At 39.9% G+C, this 17277-nt stretch overlaps 1 protein-coding gene across 1 annotated transcript in view; it reads left to right on the top strand.

The window, feature by feature from the left end:
- The window catches only part of COL19A1 (collagen type XIX alpha 1 chain), a 431222-nt gene that overhangs the window by 88860 nt on the left and 325085 nt on the right, over positions 1–17277 (top strand). The window contains exons 10-11 of the mRNA XM_068984053.1: positions 6017–6061; positions 9494–9538. Coding sequence (XP_068840154.1) covers positions 6017–6061; positions 9494–9538 — 90 coding nt within the window. The remainder of the gene's footprint in view (positions 1–6016; positions 6062–9493; positions 9539–17277) is intronic.

Genomic DNA, 17277 nt, shown 5'->3' with positions numbered 1-17277 from the left:
ACACAAAATCAAAATCAGATTTACTTTGGCTTTCTCCTTTATTGGTTTTCATGTTAGGATTCTGGCATTTCACTTCAGACATATGTTCCAGCTATTTCACTCAACACTCAATTTAAGTAAATTTTCTGTTAATGAATATGAATTAATTAGTGGGAAAAGGTGATGGGATTCCAGTTGAGCTATTTCAAATCCTAAAAGATGATGCTGTGAAAGTGCTGCACTCAATATGACAGCAAATTTGGAAAACTCAGCAGTGGCCACAGGGCTGGAAAAGGTCAGTTTTCATTCCAGTCACAAAAAATGTAATGCCAAAGAATGCTCAACTTACCACACAATTGCACTCATCTCACACGCTAGTAAAGTAATGCTCAAAATCCTCCAAGCCAGGCTTCAGCAATACGTGAACCGTGAACTCCCTGATGTTCAAGCTGATTTTTGAAAAGGCAGAGGAACCAGAGATCAAATTGCCAACATCCACTGGATCATGGAAAAAGCAAGAGAGTTCCAGAAACACATCTATTTCTGCTTTATTGACTATGCCAAAGCCTTTGACTGTGTGGATCACAAGAAACTGTGGAAAATTCTGAGAGAGATGGGAATACCAGACCACCTAACCTGCCTCTTGAGAAATCTGTATGCAGGTCAGGAAGCAATAGTTAGAGCTGGACATGGAAGAACAGACTGGTTCCAAATCGGGGAAGGAGTACGTCAAGGCTGTATATTGTCACCCTGCTTAATTAACTTATATGCAGAGTACATCATGAGAAACACTGGACTGGAAGAAACACAAGATGGAATCAGTATTGCCAGAAGAAATATCAATAACCTCAGATATGCAGATGACACCACCCTTATGACAGAAAGTGAAGAAGAACTAAAGAGCCTCTTGAAAGTGAAAGAGGAGAGTGAAAAAGTTGGCTTAGAGTGCAACATTCAGAAAATGAAGATCATGGCATCCAGTCCCATCACTTCATGGCAAATCGATGGGGAAACAGTGGAAACAATGGCTGACTTTATTTTTCTGGGCTCCAAAATCACTGCAGATGGTGATTGCAGCCATGAAATTAAAAGATGCTTGCTCCTTGGAAGGAAAGTTATGACCAACCTAGACAGCATATTGAAAAGCAGAGACATTACTTTGCCAACAAAGGTCCATCTAGTCAAGGCTATTGTTTTTCCAGTGGTCATATATGTATGTGAGAGTTGGACTATAAAGAAAACTGAGCACAGAAGAATTGATACTTTTGAACTGTGATGTTGGAGAAGACTCTTGAGAGTCCCTTGGACTGCAACGAGATCCAACCAGTCCATCCTAAAGGAGATCAGTCCTGAATATTCACTGGAAGGACTGATGCTGAAGCTGAAAGTCCAATACTTTGGCCATCTGATGCAAAGAACTGACTCATTGGAAAAGACCCTGATGCTGAGAAAGATTGAAGGCAGGAGGGGAAGGGGACGACAGAGGATGAAATGGTTGGATGGCACCACTGACTCAGTGGACAGGAGTTTGAGTAAGCTCTGGGAGTTGGTGATGGACAGGGAGGCCTAGTGTGCTGTGGTCCATGGGGTCATGAAGAGTTGGACGCGACTGAGTGACTGAACTGAACTGTGAAGTTGAAGACACGCTATGTATTGCAATAATAACACAGTGACAATGCTCTCAGCAGCAATGTTAGATTTTTTTCCCCTGCTTTTTATTACTCATATTCATCTGTGGCCCATTTGGACCTTGAATTCATAATAAGAAAGGAGCACAGGCCCTTTGATGGAAAAACCTGAAGTACAAAGTACATGCCACAGAAATAAGCTTTGAACATTACAGGAGAGACGAGAAGCATTTATTATAATTTTCTTTCAATAATGGGCTAAAATATTGATGGGAAGCCAAAGAAGTTTCTTAATTCTTCCTGTGCTGAGACTAGGAACACCGAGGGACAGCAAGAGTTTAGAAAAAATAGCTGTCAGCTCCTCCAGTAATTTCAGGCAGGCATTCATTGAATAGAATTCAATTAGATCCCAAGCTGCATGAGCACAAGAGTTTTGAAACTGTGATTCAGAGTTAGGAAGTTCATTCTATTGACACAAATTAAGTTTTAGATAAAATCTTGACAGGAGAAAGATGGTCTGTTAATCGCTCAAACAAAATTTTGCTCTTTAAGACTGTTATTTCCTTCTGCTATTATGCTATGCTGTGCTTAGTCTCTCAGTCGTGGCTGACTCTTTGTGACCCCATGAACTGTAGCCCTCCAGGCACCTCTGTCCATGGGGACTCTCCAGGCAGGAATACTGAAGTGGGTTACCATGTGCCATCCAGTCCTCCAGGAGATCTTCCCAACCCAGGGATCAAACCAAGGTCTCCCACATTACAGGTGGATTCTTTACTTTCTGAGCCATCAAGGAAGCCCAAGAACAGTGGAGCGGGCAGCTTATCCCTCCTCCATGGAAATCTTCCCCACCCAGGAATCACATGAGGTCACCTGCATTGCAGGTGGATTCTTTACCAGCTGGGCCACCAGGAAAGGCCAGTTGTTATGCTACTTAATACTATTTGGGGATTGAGTCGAAAACAATATGCTAACTTGTCCCTCAGGGACTGGAAAAATGCCAAATGGTTTTAAATGATTATAAGTTTCTATGTCAGACCTCTCTGGTAACTCTGAGAAAATCTGTGAGAAGAAAATAAATGTTTCTGAATACCAGAGTTGCACACTTTAAGCATCAAAAGTTTCCTGATATCTCAAAATCTTTCACATGTTATTGTGTCATGTGAAGCCAACTCACTTCCTTGGAGAGTGATCAGTGCTGTCAATTGGGGTATCATGGAGTTTAGAATTATGTTTATGAAACAAACTTTTGGTCTGGAAAGAGCAGAGATCAATTAACACTGGCCACAGGAAAACATTTTCATTATAACAGTCATAAGACCAACATCCATCAAAAAGAGACACATTCTTCCTTTTAAGGACTTTTGGTGCCCAGTTGCCAGGTCATCCAGGTGTGACCCTAAGCTGACATAACCCCAGAGGTGGTTCTTTAGGTGCCAGTTCTCACAGCACACTGCATATAAGCATGAGCCGTGAGCAGAGAAAGCAGGGAGCTACTGGTACTACGCTCTTTTTTCCAAAAAGTATTTTTGGCAATGTGCACTGTCAGCAAGCTTCACTGGATTACATACCATATCTTGTTATCATGTGTAACTTGTAATATGATATAAAACGTTATATTGAACCAACCAATGAAAATAATTGTGTTCCTCATGGACAAATGGGCATAGTTCTGTGATGAGTAACAGAAGCTGTTTCCATAGAATGCACCCTGGGGTCAAATCAGAATGTGCTTTGACTGTCACTTTATTAAACAAAATGGGAAGTTTCTAATGTAATTGTGGGATGCCTGAGGTCTAAAACTATATATCTTTTTAAATAATATAAATTTATTACCTAGATAAGTACATTGTATTTTATTGCGGCTTCAACACTTCTTAAACTTAGCCACAAAGTTTTGCCTTTGCTTTTCCAGTATATTCTGTGAGAATAGCAGTTTTACTGTGCAACACAGATAATTTAATTTAACTGAAGAAAAGCCTTCATCTTTAAAATTATGTGCGTGTATGTAGCAGTATGGGGCATCCCAGGTGCCTCAGTGATGAAAGAATCGCCTGCCAATGCAGGAGGTGTGGGTTTGGTCCCTGAGTCAGGAAGAGCCCCTGGAGGAGGAAATGGCAACCCACTCCATTATTTTTGCCTAGAAAATCGTGTGGACAGAGGAGCCTGGGGTCACAAAGTATTGGACATGAATTCGCGAGCACACACATAGAGCACTAGGCTGCTGCTAAAAATGATGGAAACTTTCCAGAAATGTACTAATTGATGACATGAGAAAAATCTTTTTAGGCTTAAATAGAATATATTATTGCTATTTTAAAAACTGAAGACATTATTTTTTTCTTCATATATTTGAATTCTATTTTAAAAATTCTAAGAAGTGATATCTAACTTCATTCTAGACAATACTTTAAAAAACCTTAAAAATGTTTGCTGGAAATAAAGTGGTCAATAGAATTGCTTGTTTGTTTTGAGCTTTCTAAACCTGGAACCACGAGAGCCTAAATCACTTCCTTGGAGCAGCTGAATTCCTGAGGCTCCACTGGGAATGTGCACATCCTCCCGGGGTATCTCATTCTAGCTTGGGTGCTGTTTGCAAAGCAGGCTTGTCAAAGAGATGGCCCGCGAATTGTTGTAATGGAAACTGATAGGCCTCTGCTGAAAACCTTCAGACCCAGCACAGGAACCAGATGGACCGGGAAAACCTGAAAATTCTCCCAAGTAATTGTTTCAAATAAAAGAGCATCACGCATGTCTTTAAAACTGATCTAAAGACAATCGACAGGAACGAGCAAGAAAGTATATGCTCTTTATGTGTGTGTGTGTATGTGTATATATATATATGCATATATATGTATATGTATGTATATGTATACTGAACATTCAGTTCAGTTCAGTTCAGTTCAGTTGCTCAGTCGTGTCTGACTCTTTGTGACCCCATGAACCGCAGCATGCCAGGCCTCCCTGTCCATCACCAACTTCGGAGTCCACCCAAACCCATGTCCATTGAGTCAGTGATGCCATCCAACCATCTCATCCTCTGTCGTCCCCTTCTCCTCCCACCTTCAATCTTTCCCAGCATCAGGGCCTTTCAAATGAGTCAGCTCTTCACATCAGGTGGCCAAGTATTGGAGTTTCAGCTTCCACATCAGTCCTTCCAATGAACACCCAGGACTGATCTCCTTTAGGATGGACTAGTTGGATCTCCTTGCAGTCCAAGGGACTCTCAAGAATCTTCTCTAACACCACAGTTCAAAAGTATCAATTCTTCTATGCTCAGCTTTCTTTATAGTCCAACTCTCACATCCATACATGACTACTGGAAAAACCATAGCCTTGGCTAGACAAACATTTGTTGGCAAAATAATATCTCTGCTTTTTAATATGCTGTCTAGGTTGGTCATAACTTTCCTTCCAAGGAAAAGAATCACTATCTGCAGTGATTTTGGAGCCCATAAAAATAAAGTCAGCCACTGTTTCCACTGTTTCCCCATCTATTTGCCATGAAGTGATGGGATCAGATGCCATGATCTTAGTTTTCTGAATGTTGTGCTCTAAGCCAACTTTTTCACTCTCCTCTTTCACTTTCATCAAGAGGCTCTTTAGTTCTTCTTCACTTTCTGTCACATGCATATCTGAGGTGATACACATACATATATATGTGTGTGTGAATATATATAGTTGTTGCTGTTGTTATTAAGTCACTAAGTTGTATCCAACTCTTTGTGACCCCATGGACTGTAGCACTCCAGGCTCCTCTGTTCTCTGCTATCTCCCTGAGTTTGCTCAAATTCATGTCCATTGAGTTGGTGGTGCCATATATATATATATATATATACAAACACACATGCACACACATAGATACACAAACATAAGTTTTTAGATAAGAGGTCACCAGAACAAAATCTTTTCCATGAGACAATGAAGAGGGGCGGTTAGATGTACAGAAGTGAATTATGTGAACTCTAATTCCAGTTCTATCTCCTGATTGTATAATCACCTGTAAGAAGATGGTCATAACAGTTTGTTGTCAGAACAGTACTTGGCCTGTAGAGAACCTGTGTCAGACTAGAACATTATGCCCAGAGATTCGAAAGGGAAAATAAAATGAAGCACACTGAGTAGCGTATGGAATGCATGGGCTGTCTAATCAGAGAGCCTACGTTCAAATCTTAGGTGATGCTCCTAGTTAGGTGAAACCTGTCAGAGCCTCCGCGTTCTTATTTTCTAAACAAAAGTGCTAGTCCTGGAGTTGGCAGCTGAGGGGTGGATGCAAAGCCCTTGTACTCACTGAACATTCAGCGTTAGGCTGCCTTGCCCCACGACTCTAGAACAGATGGTTAGAAATGCAGAAATTCTTCATTCGTTTGTGTTTTGTGACAAATGAAATGTATTCTGTGTGTTTCTTTTAGGGTGAAAATGGTTTACGTGGCACTCCAGGCTTACCTGGTCAAAAGGTAAACAGTTTTTTTTTTTAATGTTTCATGTTAGTTAAGAACTTTTAACATCTCAAAAGTTGAAGTTGCACATAATATAGTGAAGATACAGGAAATTTGGTGAGACTGAATTAGTCCCCTGACTCGACCACCACTTGATCTGTCTTCTCAAAGAGAACCCATGGTAGCGATCCCTTCTCAGAGGAGCTACTCGAGGGGAGAACTTTATGAGAGGGGCTTGGGCACATGCTTCTCTGGAGAATGGGTAGTGGTGCTTTCTGAGGCCTGGGAGTGTGACAGCTGCTCTGGGAATGTTTTCACCAAGAGTCTAAATTTTGGTGGTATTTAGTCACTCAGTCATGTCTGACTCTTTGGTGACCCCATGGACTGTAGCTTGCCAAGCTCCTTTGTTCATGGGATTTCCCAGGCAAGAATACTGGAGTGTGTTGCCATTTCCTTCTCCAGGGGATCTTCCTGACCCAGGGGTCAAACCCAGGTCTCCTGCATTGAGAGGTGGATTCTTAACTGCTGAGCCCCCAGGGAAGCTAAATGAAGTCTAGAACAGGATTGACTGCTTTTGACTATTTTTTTTTTTTAATTTTTTTTTTTTTCACTTTATTTTACTTAAAATACTGTATAGGTTTTGCCATACATTGACATGAATCCAGCACGGGTGCTTTTGACTATTTGTGGTTACTTTTTTTCCTTTTTTGTTATTTCCCAGATTGAGCTAAATGTAATAGTTACAATGGCATAAAATATTAAATATTGCAAAGATGTTGCAACTGATCTCCTCAAAAAATGTTTCAGAATGATAAATTGGTAAATAATAAGGACACTTGCACTGGCCAGATTCTTTGGGCCTAGAATCTTTCTTTTCACCAAGGTGAACTTCATTTCATCCTTTACTGTCCAAAGGCTGGTTTCTTCTCCTGGGGAGAAATATGATTGGATGTGACCAGCATTATTGGAAACATGGAGACTGGCTTATTCCAGTTTCTTCTGAAGAGATGAGGGGCCACTTTGGGTGGGGCCAGCTGTCATGATACCACCCAGATAACCCACCACAGGGGAGAGCATTATTGATGCAATATTAAATGCCCACCAGTCATGTCATTTCTATGCTCTGGAGATGTTTCACAGACTTTAGCAACCAGAAGTCAGAAGTTACTATACCATCTAGGTTTTGCTCTGTAGCTAAAAAATTACCATAAAAGATAGGCAGTTATCTATAGTTATAGCTTTTGAAGAAATCTTCCTTTACTTGCTTGATGAAAATACCAAGATTGGTTTGGCAGAGAAGAAATAGCAAGCCTCTGCATTTCTTCCCAGCAGTTCTAGACAAAACCTAGTAATACAGCATGCGCCGCATCTGTGAGTCGAGTTGCCAGCCAAGGGACGTGTAGATTTATCTGCTGGGAAACAGTTTTGGACTTTCCAGCAGTTGTTTGTGGTGGCTGCGTCATGCTGGCATTGTAGCTGGGGTACTGGGCCATTTAGCAGCTTCGTGTCAGCTTGAATCAACAGATCAAGTTAAAGTCTATATTTTAGGAAAAATGGCAGAAAAAAGACCACACGTTCAGTGGCAAATGTACTCAAATCTAACTTGCTTTCTTTCCTGGTACCTTTTTTGAGAATAGATGAAGCAGAAAGTCAAAGTGTTAATGGCTAAGTCGTGTCTGACACTTTGCGATCCCATGGACTGTAGCCCACCAGGCTCCTTTGTCCATGGAATTCTCCAGGCAGGAATACTGGAGTAGGTAGCCATTCCTTCTCCAGGGGACCTTCCCTACCCAGGGATCGAACCTGGGTCTCCTACATTGCAGGCAGATTCTTTACCATATGGGACACCAGATGAAGCAGAAGTAATTGTTTAATCATGTATATATGTGTCCATATACACACATACATATGATTATATATATAATATACATTGACTATATATACACATATTAAAAAGCTGCATTTCATAATGATGACCCTGTATGCGAGACAGCAAAAGAGACACAGATGTGTAGAGTGGACTTTTGGACTCTGAGGGAGAGAGAGAGGGTGGGATGATTTGGGAGAATGTCATTGAAACATGTATACTATCATGTAAGAAATGAATCGCCAGTCTATGTTTGATGCAGGATACAGGATGCTTGGAGCTGGTGCACTGGGATGATCCAGAGAGATGATATGGAGTGGGAGGTGGGAGGGGGTTCATGTTCGGGAACTCATGTACATCCGTGGCAGATTCATGTCAATGTATGGCAAAACCAATACAGTATTGTAAAGTAAAATAAAGTAAAAATAAAAATTTAAAATAAATAAATAAATAAAATACTGCATTTCTATTCTAATGTATGAATGTAAATTATGTTGTGTCACTTTGTTTGAAGGATTGCAGAAAAAAACTGGAGATAAAAAACCCTTCATCCCCTTGTCTTGGTGCACTCAGGAAATGTTTACTGAGCACTTCTTGTAGGAGGAAGGGTGTGTATGACCCTCCCCAACATTTCGTTGCTGGCTATACTGTCATGAGTGCCTGACACACATTTGGCATTCAATGAATAGTTATTGATTGTATGAATGAAACATCAGTGCTCTAAATATATCTAAATATTTGTACAGAGTTAAGTGGGAAAATAAGCTTGTCAGATCAGAGAGGTTTAGTTGAAGAACTGGGGGTTTCTACCTCTCAGAGTCAATATGGTGAGTGAGAGCCCCCCCTGTTCTGTGCTGGAGAGGCAGGCCATCTGGGCAGGAAAGAGCCTGGCACTGGCTTCAGAGCTGGAGCCAGAACTCTCGGCTCATTCATCACACACCTCTCCTGGAATGGCCTTCATGGAAGTCAGCTTGAGAAGGACGTTCCTACTGGGCCTAGTGGCATAAACAGTGAGAATATAATAGCAATGGTGACTGACAGTCTTTGCCAGGCACACTATTTGATGCATTCAATTGTCAAAAAACCTATGAGAAAGGTCTTATGGATAGAGAAATTCAGGCTTATGGGTATCATATTGCATTGTGAAGTGAAGTCACTCAGTCGTGTCCGACTCTTTGCGACCCCGGGGACTGTAGCCCGCCAGGCTCCTCCGTCCACGGGATTCTCCAGGCGAGAATACTGGAGTGGGTTGCCATTTCCTTCTCCAGGGGATCTTCCCGACCCAGGGATCGAACTCAGGTCTCCCACATTGCAGGCAGACGCTTTAACCTCTGAGCCACCAGGAAGCCCTCAAATTGCCTTGGAAGTAGTGAAACTAGAGCTTGTACCCTGGAAAATTATTCCTTCAGTCAGTAATTAAAATTTTATGTAACTTTAATATTGGTTTTCAGCTTATATTTTAGAAACATTTTAATATATACAGTTATTGATTTTTCAAATTTAGACTATTATTTTATTGTAATAATTACATGTGTTAAAAGAAGTGTACCTATTATTATACACATGATATTCCTCTTCTACAGGGAGAACAAGGTTTTGAAGGCAGCAAAGGAGAAACTGGCGAGAAGGTAAAGATCACTTTTCATACTTAACTGTGAGAACAAGCTGTGTTCTTGAAAACGTTCTGAACTAGAATATCTAATTTGATTTTGTGCTTTCCATAAAATCAGTTCAGTGATTTTATAGAAATTCTGTAAAATATTTGTCTCACTTAGAGTAGACTTACCAAATCAGTGACTGTCAGACATCTTTCTAAACTTGTTTAGGGGGCAGTTATTTTTACACATTTCTAGTGAAATCATTCCACTGATACAGAAGTGATTCAAATATTTACTGTGTTTTTGTGTCATAACAGCACTGATGGATGATGACGTGTCCAACTCTAAATAAATGCTTAATTTATATGCCATCAGTGGACTTTTCTCTGAGGAAATAAATAGGTAGAACTAAATAAATTGTAATAGACAGGATCCAACAGAAAATGGGTGGCACATTCAAAACAGAACAATGTGAAAGAGTTGAATAAAGGGAATATTTAAAAGGCAGAGGCAATGTTTTGGAAAACCAAGACTGTGTGATATCACAGATCAGACATAGGGAACTCCTGAAATCTCCTCAAACTGCTGGTTACCAGACTCAGAGGTAAAGAGAACTCATGTGGAAAGGGCTGCAGATTGGAGCCGAGGCAAGTTGTAAACCCCTCTGTTCAAGCAATCTTTCTGAATCAATTCAAGCTGAAATCATTTGAATTTCAGTTCAAAGCAATTTGAACTGAAAGTGTGGAAGATAGAAGTGTCTTTTAGTTGTTTAGTTGCCAAGCCGTGTCTGACTTTTTCGTGACTCTATGGACTGTAGCCCACCAGGCTCCTCTGCCCATGGAATTTTCTTTTTTTTAATATAAATTTATTTATTTTAATTTGAAGCTAATTATTTTACAGTATTGTATTGGTTTTGCCATACATTGACATGAATCTACCACAGGTGTACATGTGTTCCCCATCCTGAACCCCCCTCCCACCTCCCTCCCCATCCCATCCCTCTGGGTCATCCCAGTGCACCAGCCCTGAGCACCGTGTATCATGCATCGAACCTGGACTGGCGATCTGTTTCATATATGATAATGTACATGTTTCAATGCCATTCTCCCAAATCATCCCACCCTCGCCCTCTCCCACAGAGTCCAAAAGACTGTTCTATACATCTGTGTCTCTTTTGCTGTCTCTCATACAGGGTTATCATTAACATCTTTCTAAATTCTACATATATGTGTTAGTATACTGTATTGGAGTTTTTCTTTCTAGCTTACTTCACTCTGTATAATAGGCTCCAGTTTCACCCACCTCATTAGAACTAATTCAAATTGATTCTTTTTAACAGCTGAGTAATACTCCATTGTGTATATGTACCACAGCTTTCATATCCATTTGTCTGGCGATGGACATCTAGGTTGCTTCCACGTCCTGGCTATTATAAACAGTGCTGCAGTGAACAGTGGGGTACATGTGTCTCTTTCAATTCTGGTTTCCTCGGTGTGTATGCCCAGCAGTGGAATTGCTGGGTCATATGGCAGTTCTATTTCCAGTTTTTTTAAGGAATCTCCACACTGTTCTCCATAGTGGCTGTACTAGTTTGCATTCCCACCAACAGAGTAAGAGGGGAATTTTCCAGGCAAGAACTCTGGAGTGGGTTGTCATTTCCTACTCCAGAGGATCTTCCTGATGCAGGGATTGAAACTGCATCTCTTGCTTTGGCAGGTGGCTTCTTTACCACTGAGCCACTATATAGCATAGAAGTGTCTTAGTCATCCAGAATTTCCCTTCACACAATCATTTGCATTCTTCTGCATTTCATATGTCTAGCTTTATTTTCAAATAGAACAAAAACAGCACCATTCCTGTGTTTCATAAAATGCCATGTAATTGGACAGCCAGAATGGAGGCTGGAAGGGGGGAAAAGATCATCTCAAATTAGACTGGATGGCCTGTGTTGAGTTTTCTGGGCAGTGGTCAGTAACTTGCTTCTTCATTATGTATTTATAGAGAGAATGAGCATCTATTACAATTATAAGATAAATTATGCATGTTATAAGCTATTTGGTAATTACGTTTCCTCACAGAACAGTGAGAGGGAGCCAGGACAGCCATACAATAAACCTATAACTGAGGAGGAGTCCACTGAGTGATGATTGTTTTTTAAAAGAATCTTCTTTCTTAGGAGTCTCTTGAACATTTTTGCTTTAGAATAACTGTCATTGCAAGACCATGGCATTAAATGAATGCTTTATTTACATACATTCCTATTTTATTAATGGGACTTTACCTGTAGGAATAAATGAGAATGAGCAAGAAAAACAGATATATTCTCTGTAATTTAAAGTCACCATCTCACTAAAATCTTGGTGGCTATTTTGATATTTTACATATAGAGTTGGTGTTGCTCAGTAATAAATAGTTTCTCACAGGTTATGAGTTACAGAAAAACATTAGATACATTTGGCTTCAAAGATTTCCCTTCTAATTCCTTATATCTGTTAACTGTTGCCTTCAAATAGTCCATTTTACCAAGAGTGAAAATATTTACGGAGAAAATGGTTGAGATATCAGAAAGAAAGCACCAAAGAGAAAAGACAATATCTTGAATGATAAGCACAACTCAAGTGGTTAATGGTCAAATGTAAGATTTACATAACAATCCTTATGTTAGAAAATGTGTTTTGCTTTGATTATTATTTACCATTTGTGGGATGTTTTAGTTTTTTCAGTGTTAATGCTATTTAATTATGATACATGACCACACATAATTTTCCATAAGATAAATGACTGACATCAAGCCTTCATTTCTAGATTAGTAACTTTTTGTTTCTGTATTAGTTCAACAGGAAAATTATGTGTGGCACTCATTTCGGTGTGAAGCCAGAATGAAAGTTTTGGACTGCTTCTGTCACAATTTGTTTTCTGAACAAAGTCAATCTCATTTGAGTTTCAGTTCTTTGTGGAAAACTGAGTATGCAGGGAAAATAAGACTCACCTTTCTTCCTTAGTTAATGTGTTTAAAATTAGTTGCAAAGTGAAATAATTCAGGGAGTTATTGTTAGAGATATCATATCTACCACAGCCACATGGCTACTGACCAAAAGAAGAAAAGTTTACCAACTAAAAGAAAATGCCACCTGATGGTTTTCAGGTGACGTTTCTGTACCTAATATAATAAACCAAGTAGAGAAATCTGCTGCTTTTCTTTATGGCTAGAAAAGGAGCTTTCAGGGTGGCTTAGTCCAAACCTGTCACATAGTTCCTCAATGTATTGAAGATGCTGCACTCAGTTCAGACACCACACACACAATGAAACTTGAACATGTATAAAGGACCTCATTTGAAAGCATATTCCTGAGTCTATTGCAGTTTATAACATGACAGAAACATAAATAATTCATTATCTGGACATGGACCAGACAAGTCAGTCCCGAAGCGAAAATTGCTTGAGAGAATCATTCTTCCCCTCAGAGGTTAGTTTATGGTACTGGTAGGACTCTCCCAGAAGACAGCCCTCTTCAGAGTCACCATGCTTTGGTTTATCTTAGGAACCACCTTGACTCACCGCCCTGTTCCTGGTTAGAATATCATCCAGGGATCCCTGGATCTCTGACAGCATGGCCCAGGAGACAGGAAGGGAGAGGTCTCTGTTCTGGCTGAGGAATTGACCCCCAGCTGAGGTCTACATTGGAATTTCTCTGTTTCTGTCAGAGAGGTCATAACCATCCCTTCTTTGAGAGATTTTCCTTAGGTTCCTTCAGTATTACCATAGATGTTATGTGGCTACTGCTAGCAATAAACAAAGAGAAGAGTGCACTCTTATTTTTTAAATTCATATTATTAAAGTATAGTTGATTCACAATGTTGTGTTAATTTCTGCTGTACAGCAGAGTGGCTCAGATATATATATTCTGTTTCATATGCTTTGCCATTATGGAAAATTCCACAAGACACTGTACTTCTCTGTGCTATATGGTAGGGTCTTACTGTTTATTTATCCTATGTGTAAAAGCTTGCATCTACTAATCCCAGTTGTTAACCCATCCCTCCCCCAGCCCCTCCCCTTGGTAGCAACAAGTCTGTTCTCTGTCTGTGGCTCTGTTTCTGTTTTGTAGATAGGTTCCCTTCTGTCATATTTAAGATTGCACGTGTCTTTCTCTTACTTTTATTTAGCTTTCTCTTAGACTTGCTTCACTTCGTATAATAATCTCTGGGTCCATCCATGCTGCTGCAACTGTCATCACTTCATTCTTTTTTATGGCTGAGTAATATTCCATTGTATATATGCGCCACATCTTCCTTATCCATTCCTCTGTTGATGGAAATTTAAGTTACTTCCAGGCTTCTTGGCTTTTGTAAATAGTGCTGTGGTGAACATAGGGGTGCATATATCTTTTTTGAATTATATTAATAGTCTTCTCTGGATACCTGTCCAGGAGCAAGATTGCTTTGGACTTCCCTCATAGCTCAGTCAGTAAAGAATCTGCCTGCAATGCAGGAGACCTGGGTTCGATTCCTGGGTTGGGAAGATCCCCTGGAGAAGGAAATGGCAACCCACTCCAGTATTCTTGCCTGGAGAATCCCATGGACAGAGGAGCCTGGAGGGCTACAGTCCACGGGGTTGCAAAGAGTTGGACGTGACTGAGCGACTAAACTACCACCATGGTGTTTCTAGTTTTAATTTTTCGAGGAACCTCTTTTCTGTTGTCCCTAGTGGCTGCACCAATTTATATTTCCACCAACAGTGCAGGAGGGTTCACTTTTCTCCACACCCTCCCTAGCCTTTATTGTTTGTAGATTTTTTTTAATGATGAGCTTTCTAACTGGTATGTGGTAGTGAAGAGTCCGCCAACTCTTTTGATGTAGCCAAATCATTTCTTGTTATACGACCAGAAATAAAGGCAAGAATTAGACTATGAATATCACCTTAGAAAAAGACCACTTGGCAGAGGTTCAGTGAGGTGATATTCATTCCTAAACCTTGATCCCAGTCTTTACTTTTGATCTTTGTGAAAATAGGAATATTACTTGGCTGCACTGATGAAAGAAAGAGTAAATAGAAAAGCAAATGTAAGCATCCTCTTTAAAACAGAATTCAATATTTGTAAACAGTTGTTTCAGATCGTGTCATTTAGTTTGCTTTTAAAGTTATCATTTTTATATTGTCAATCAAACCTTAACTGAAGTTTAAAAACTAATTTCTTCAGCATTAAACTTGATTCTGTTGTACTTTATTGTTAAATATAATTTAATCATGAAAAGCCTGCAGTAGCAACTGTCACTCATGTCACAGTGTTCCTGACATTTTGTAGCTAAAATATTGCCCATTTTGGTTTATTCAACAGTGACATTTAAGATAACATGGGTGCATGTGTGCATGCTAAATCACTTCAGTCATGTCCAGCTCTTTGCAACCCTATGGACTATAGTCTTCTGGGCTCCTTGGTTCATGGGATTCTCTAGGCAAGATTACTGAAGTGGTTAGCCATGCTCTCCTCCAGAAAATCTTCTCCACCCAGGAATCAAACCCCCATCTCTTCCGTCTCCTGCATTGGCAGGTGGGTTCTTTACCACTAGCACCACTTGGGAAACCCAACATGGGCACACCTAGCAGCAGATTCTTACAAGGATCTCAGATGCTGCAGCAAGTGTGAAACTTTTCCATCTGATATTAAACTTATTTGATCTCTTCAAGATCTTGTAAGTTTAGTGAAAAGGAAAAGAACCACCAAATTACTTTTGTCCACAGCTCCAGGAGATGTGACAGTGTGCAAGAGTTGACATATTCTGAAGCCCAGAGTGTTCGTGATTCAGCAGGTTCTAACTCATTTTAAAAATTACAGGCAGCGTCTTGATCAATGATATTTTCTTTTACTCTGAGTTAAACTAATAGCAATAACTGCAAAACTAACAAAAGCATAAGATTCCTGCTTTAATTCATCCCTTAAAACTTTGGAAAACAGGTTGCTGTAAATTTCCAGTGACTTACTTGTGATTTTTATTTTCTTCTTACAAGAATGCTGTCTAGGTCCTAAAGTACCTTAAAATAAATTTGTTTAAACTAGGGAATCACATTTAAATATTTATTACTCTGGTTTTATAGCTGTTGCAAATATTTTATCTGACAGAAATTCACTGGAAAAAGTCTCACTGTTGCCTTTTTTTAGTGAATTTATTTAACACATATTGTTGTATTATATTACCATCATATAAGTAATATAATCTGTAATATTCTTTTGTAGAAAATGTGATAGTCAAATAAATAAAATTATTAAAATACCTATTGTAATGTACAGTTAAGTATGCTTTATTAATCCAGAATTTTCTGCATCCAATCATTTGTATTTCTTAATTTTCAGATGACATAGCTCAAATTTTCATAGGCCAGCCTAGAATAAAATATGCATTTAAACATAGTGTTGATTTTATGTATGATGTTCAGCCTTTTGCCTTTGATGGGTGCTTCTAAAGATGTGATAGGAGAAATGGAAAATGCTTATGAGAAAATATCCTTCCTATCTATTTCATAACTCATGAACTCTTGGTTTCCACTCGAGTGAATATTGAAGAGCAACATTTTTAATATCAAAAATATATCCATGACACATCATATATTGTCTCGATACATAAATGCTAGGCTGATGAGAAAGATCCAAACAGTCAGTCCTAAAGGAAATCAATCCTGAATATTCATTGGAAGGACTAATGCTGAAGCTGAAACTCCAATACTTTGTCCACCTGATGCGAAGAACTGACTCATTGGAAAAGACCCTGATGCTGGGAAAGATTGAAGGCAGGAGACGGGGACAACAGAGGATGAGATGGTTGGATGGCATCACAGATGCAATGGACATGAGTTTGAGCAAGCTCTGGGAGTTGGTGTTGGACAGGGAGGCCTGGCATGCTGCAGTCCATGTGCTCGCAGAGTTGAACACGACTGAGTGACTGAACTGAACTGAATGAGAATGATTGAGGGAAGGAGGAGAAGGGGGAGACAGAGGATGAGATGGTTGGATGGCATCATTGATTCAAGGGACATGAGTTTGAGCAAACTTTGGGAGATAGTGAAGGTCAGGAAGTCTTACATGCTGCAGTGCATGGCGTTGCAAAGTGTCAGACACGACTGAGTGATTGAACACAAACAATGAGAATGATGGGCATTTCTTTAGTAGTATTTTATGGATTTATTTCTCATAGGTTGATTTAAATTTTATATTTGACTGATAACAAAAGTTAGAAATTAACTATTTTTATATTCAGTTCAGTTCAGTCCATTCGCTCAGTCGTGTCCAACTCTTTGCAACCCCATGAATTGCAGCACACCAGGCCTCCCTGTCCATCACCAACTCAAGGAGTCCACTCAAACTCATGTGCATTGAGTCGGTGATGCCATCCAGCCATCTCATCCTCTGTCGTCCCCTTCTCTTCCTGCCCCCAATCCCTCCCAGAATCAGGGTCTTTTCAAATGAGTCAACTCTTCGCATGAGGTGGCCAAAGTTTTGGAGTTTCAACCTCAGCATCAGTCTTTCCAAAGAACACCCAGGATTGATCTTTAGGATGCACTGGTTGGATCTCCTTGCAGTCCAAGGGACCCTCAAGAGTCTTCTCCAACACCACAGTTCAAACGCATCAATTCTTCAGCACTCAGCTTTCTTCACAGTCCAACTCTCATATCCATACATGACCACTGGAAAAATCATAGCCTTGGCTAGATGGACCTTTGTAGGCAAAGTAATGTCTCTGCTTTTGAATATGCTATCTAGGTTGGTCATAAC

The sequence above is a fragment of the Capricornis sumatraensis genome, chromosome 11, assembly GCF_032405125.1.
Source record: "Capricornis sumatraensis isolate serow.1 chromosome 11, serow.2, whole genome shotgun sequence".
Classification (NCBI taxonomy): Eukaryota; Metazoa; Chordata; class Mammalia; order Artiodactyla; family Bovidae; genus Capricornis; species Capricornis sumatraensis.
Note: the sequence above shows the minus strand (reverse complement) of the source record. Positions and strands in the feature narration are given on the sequence as shown.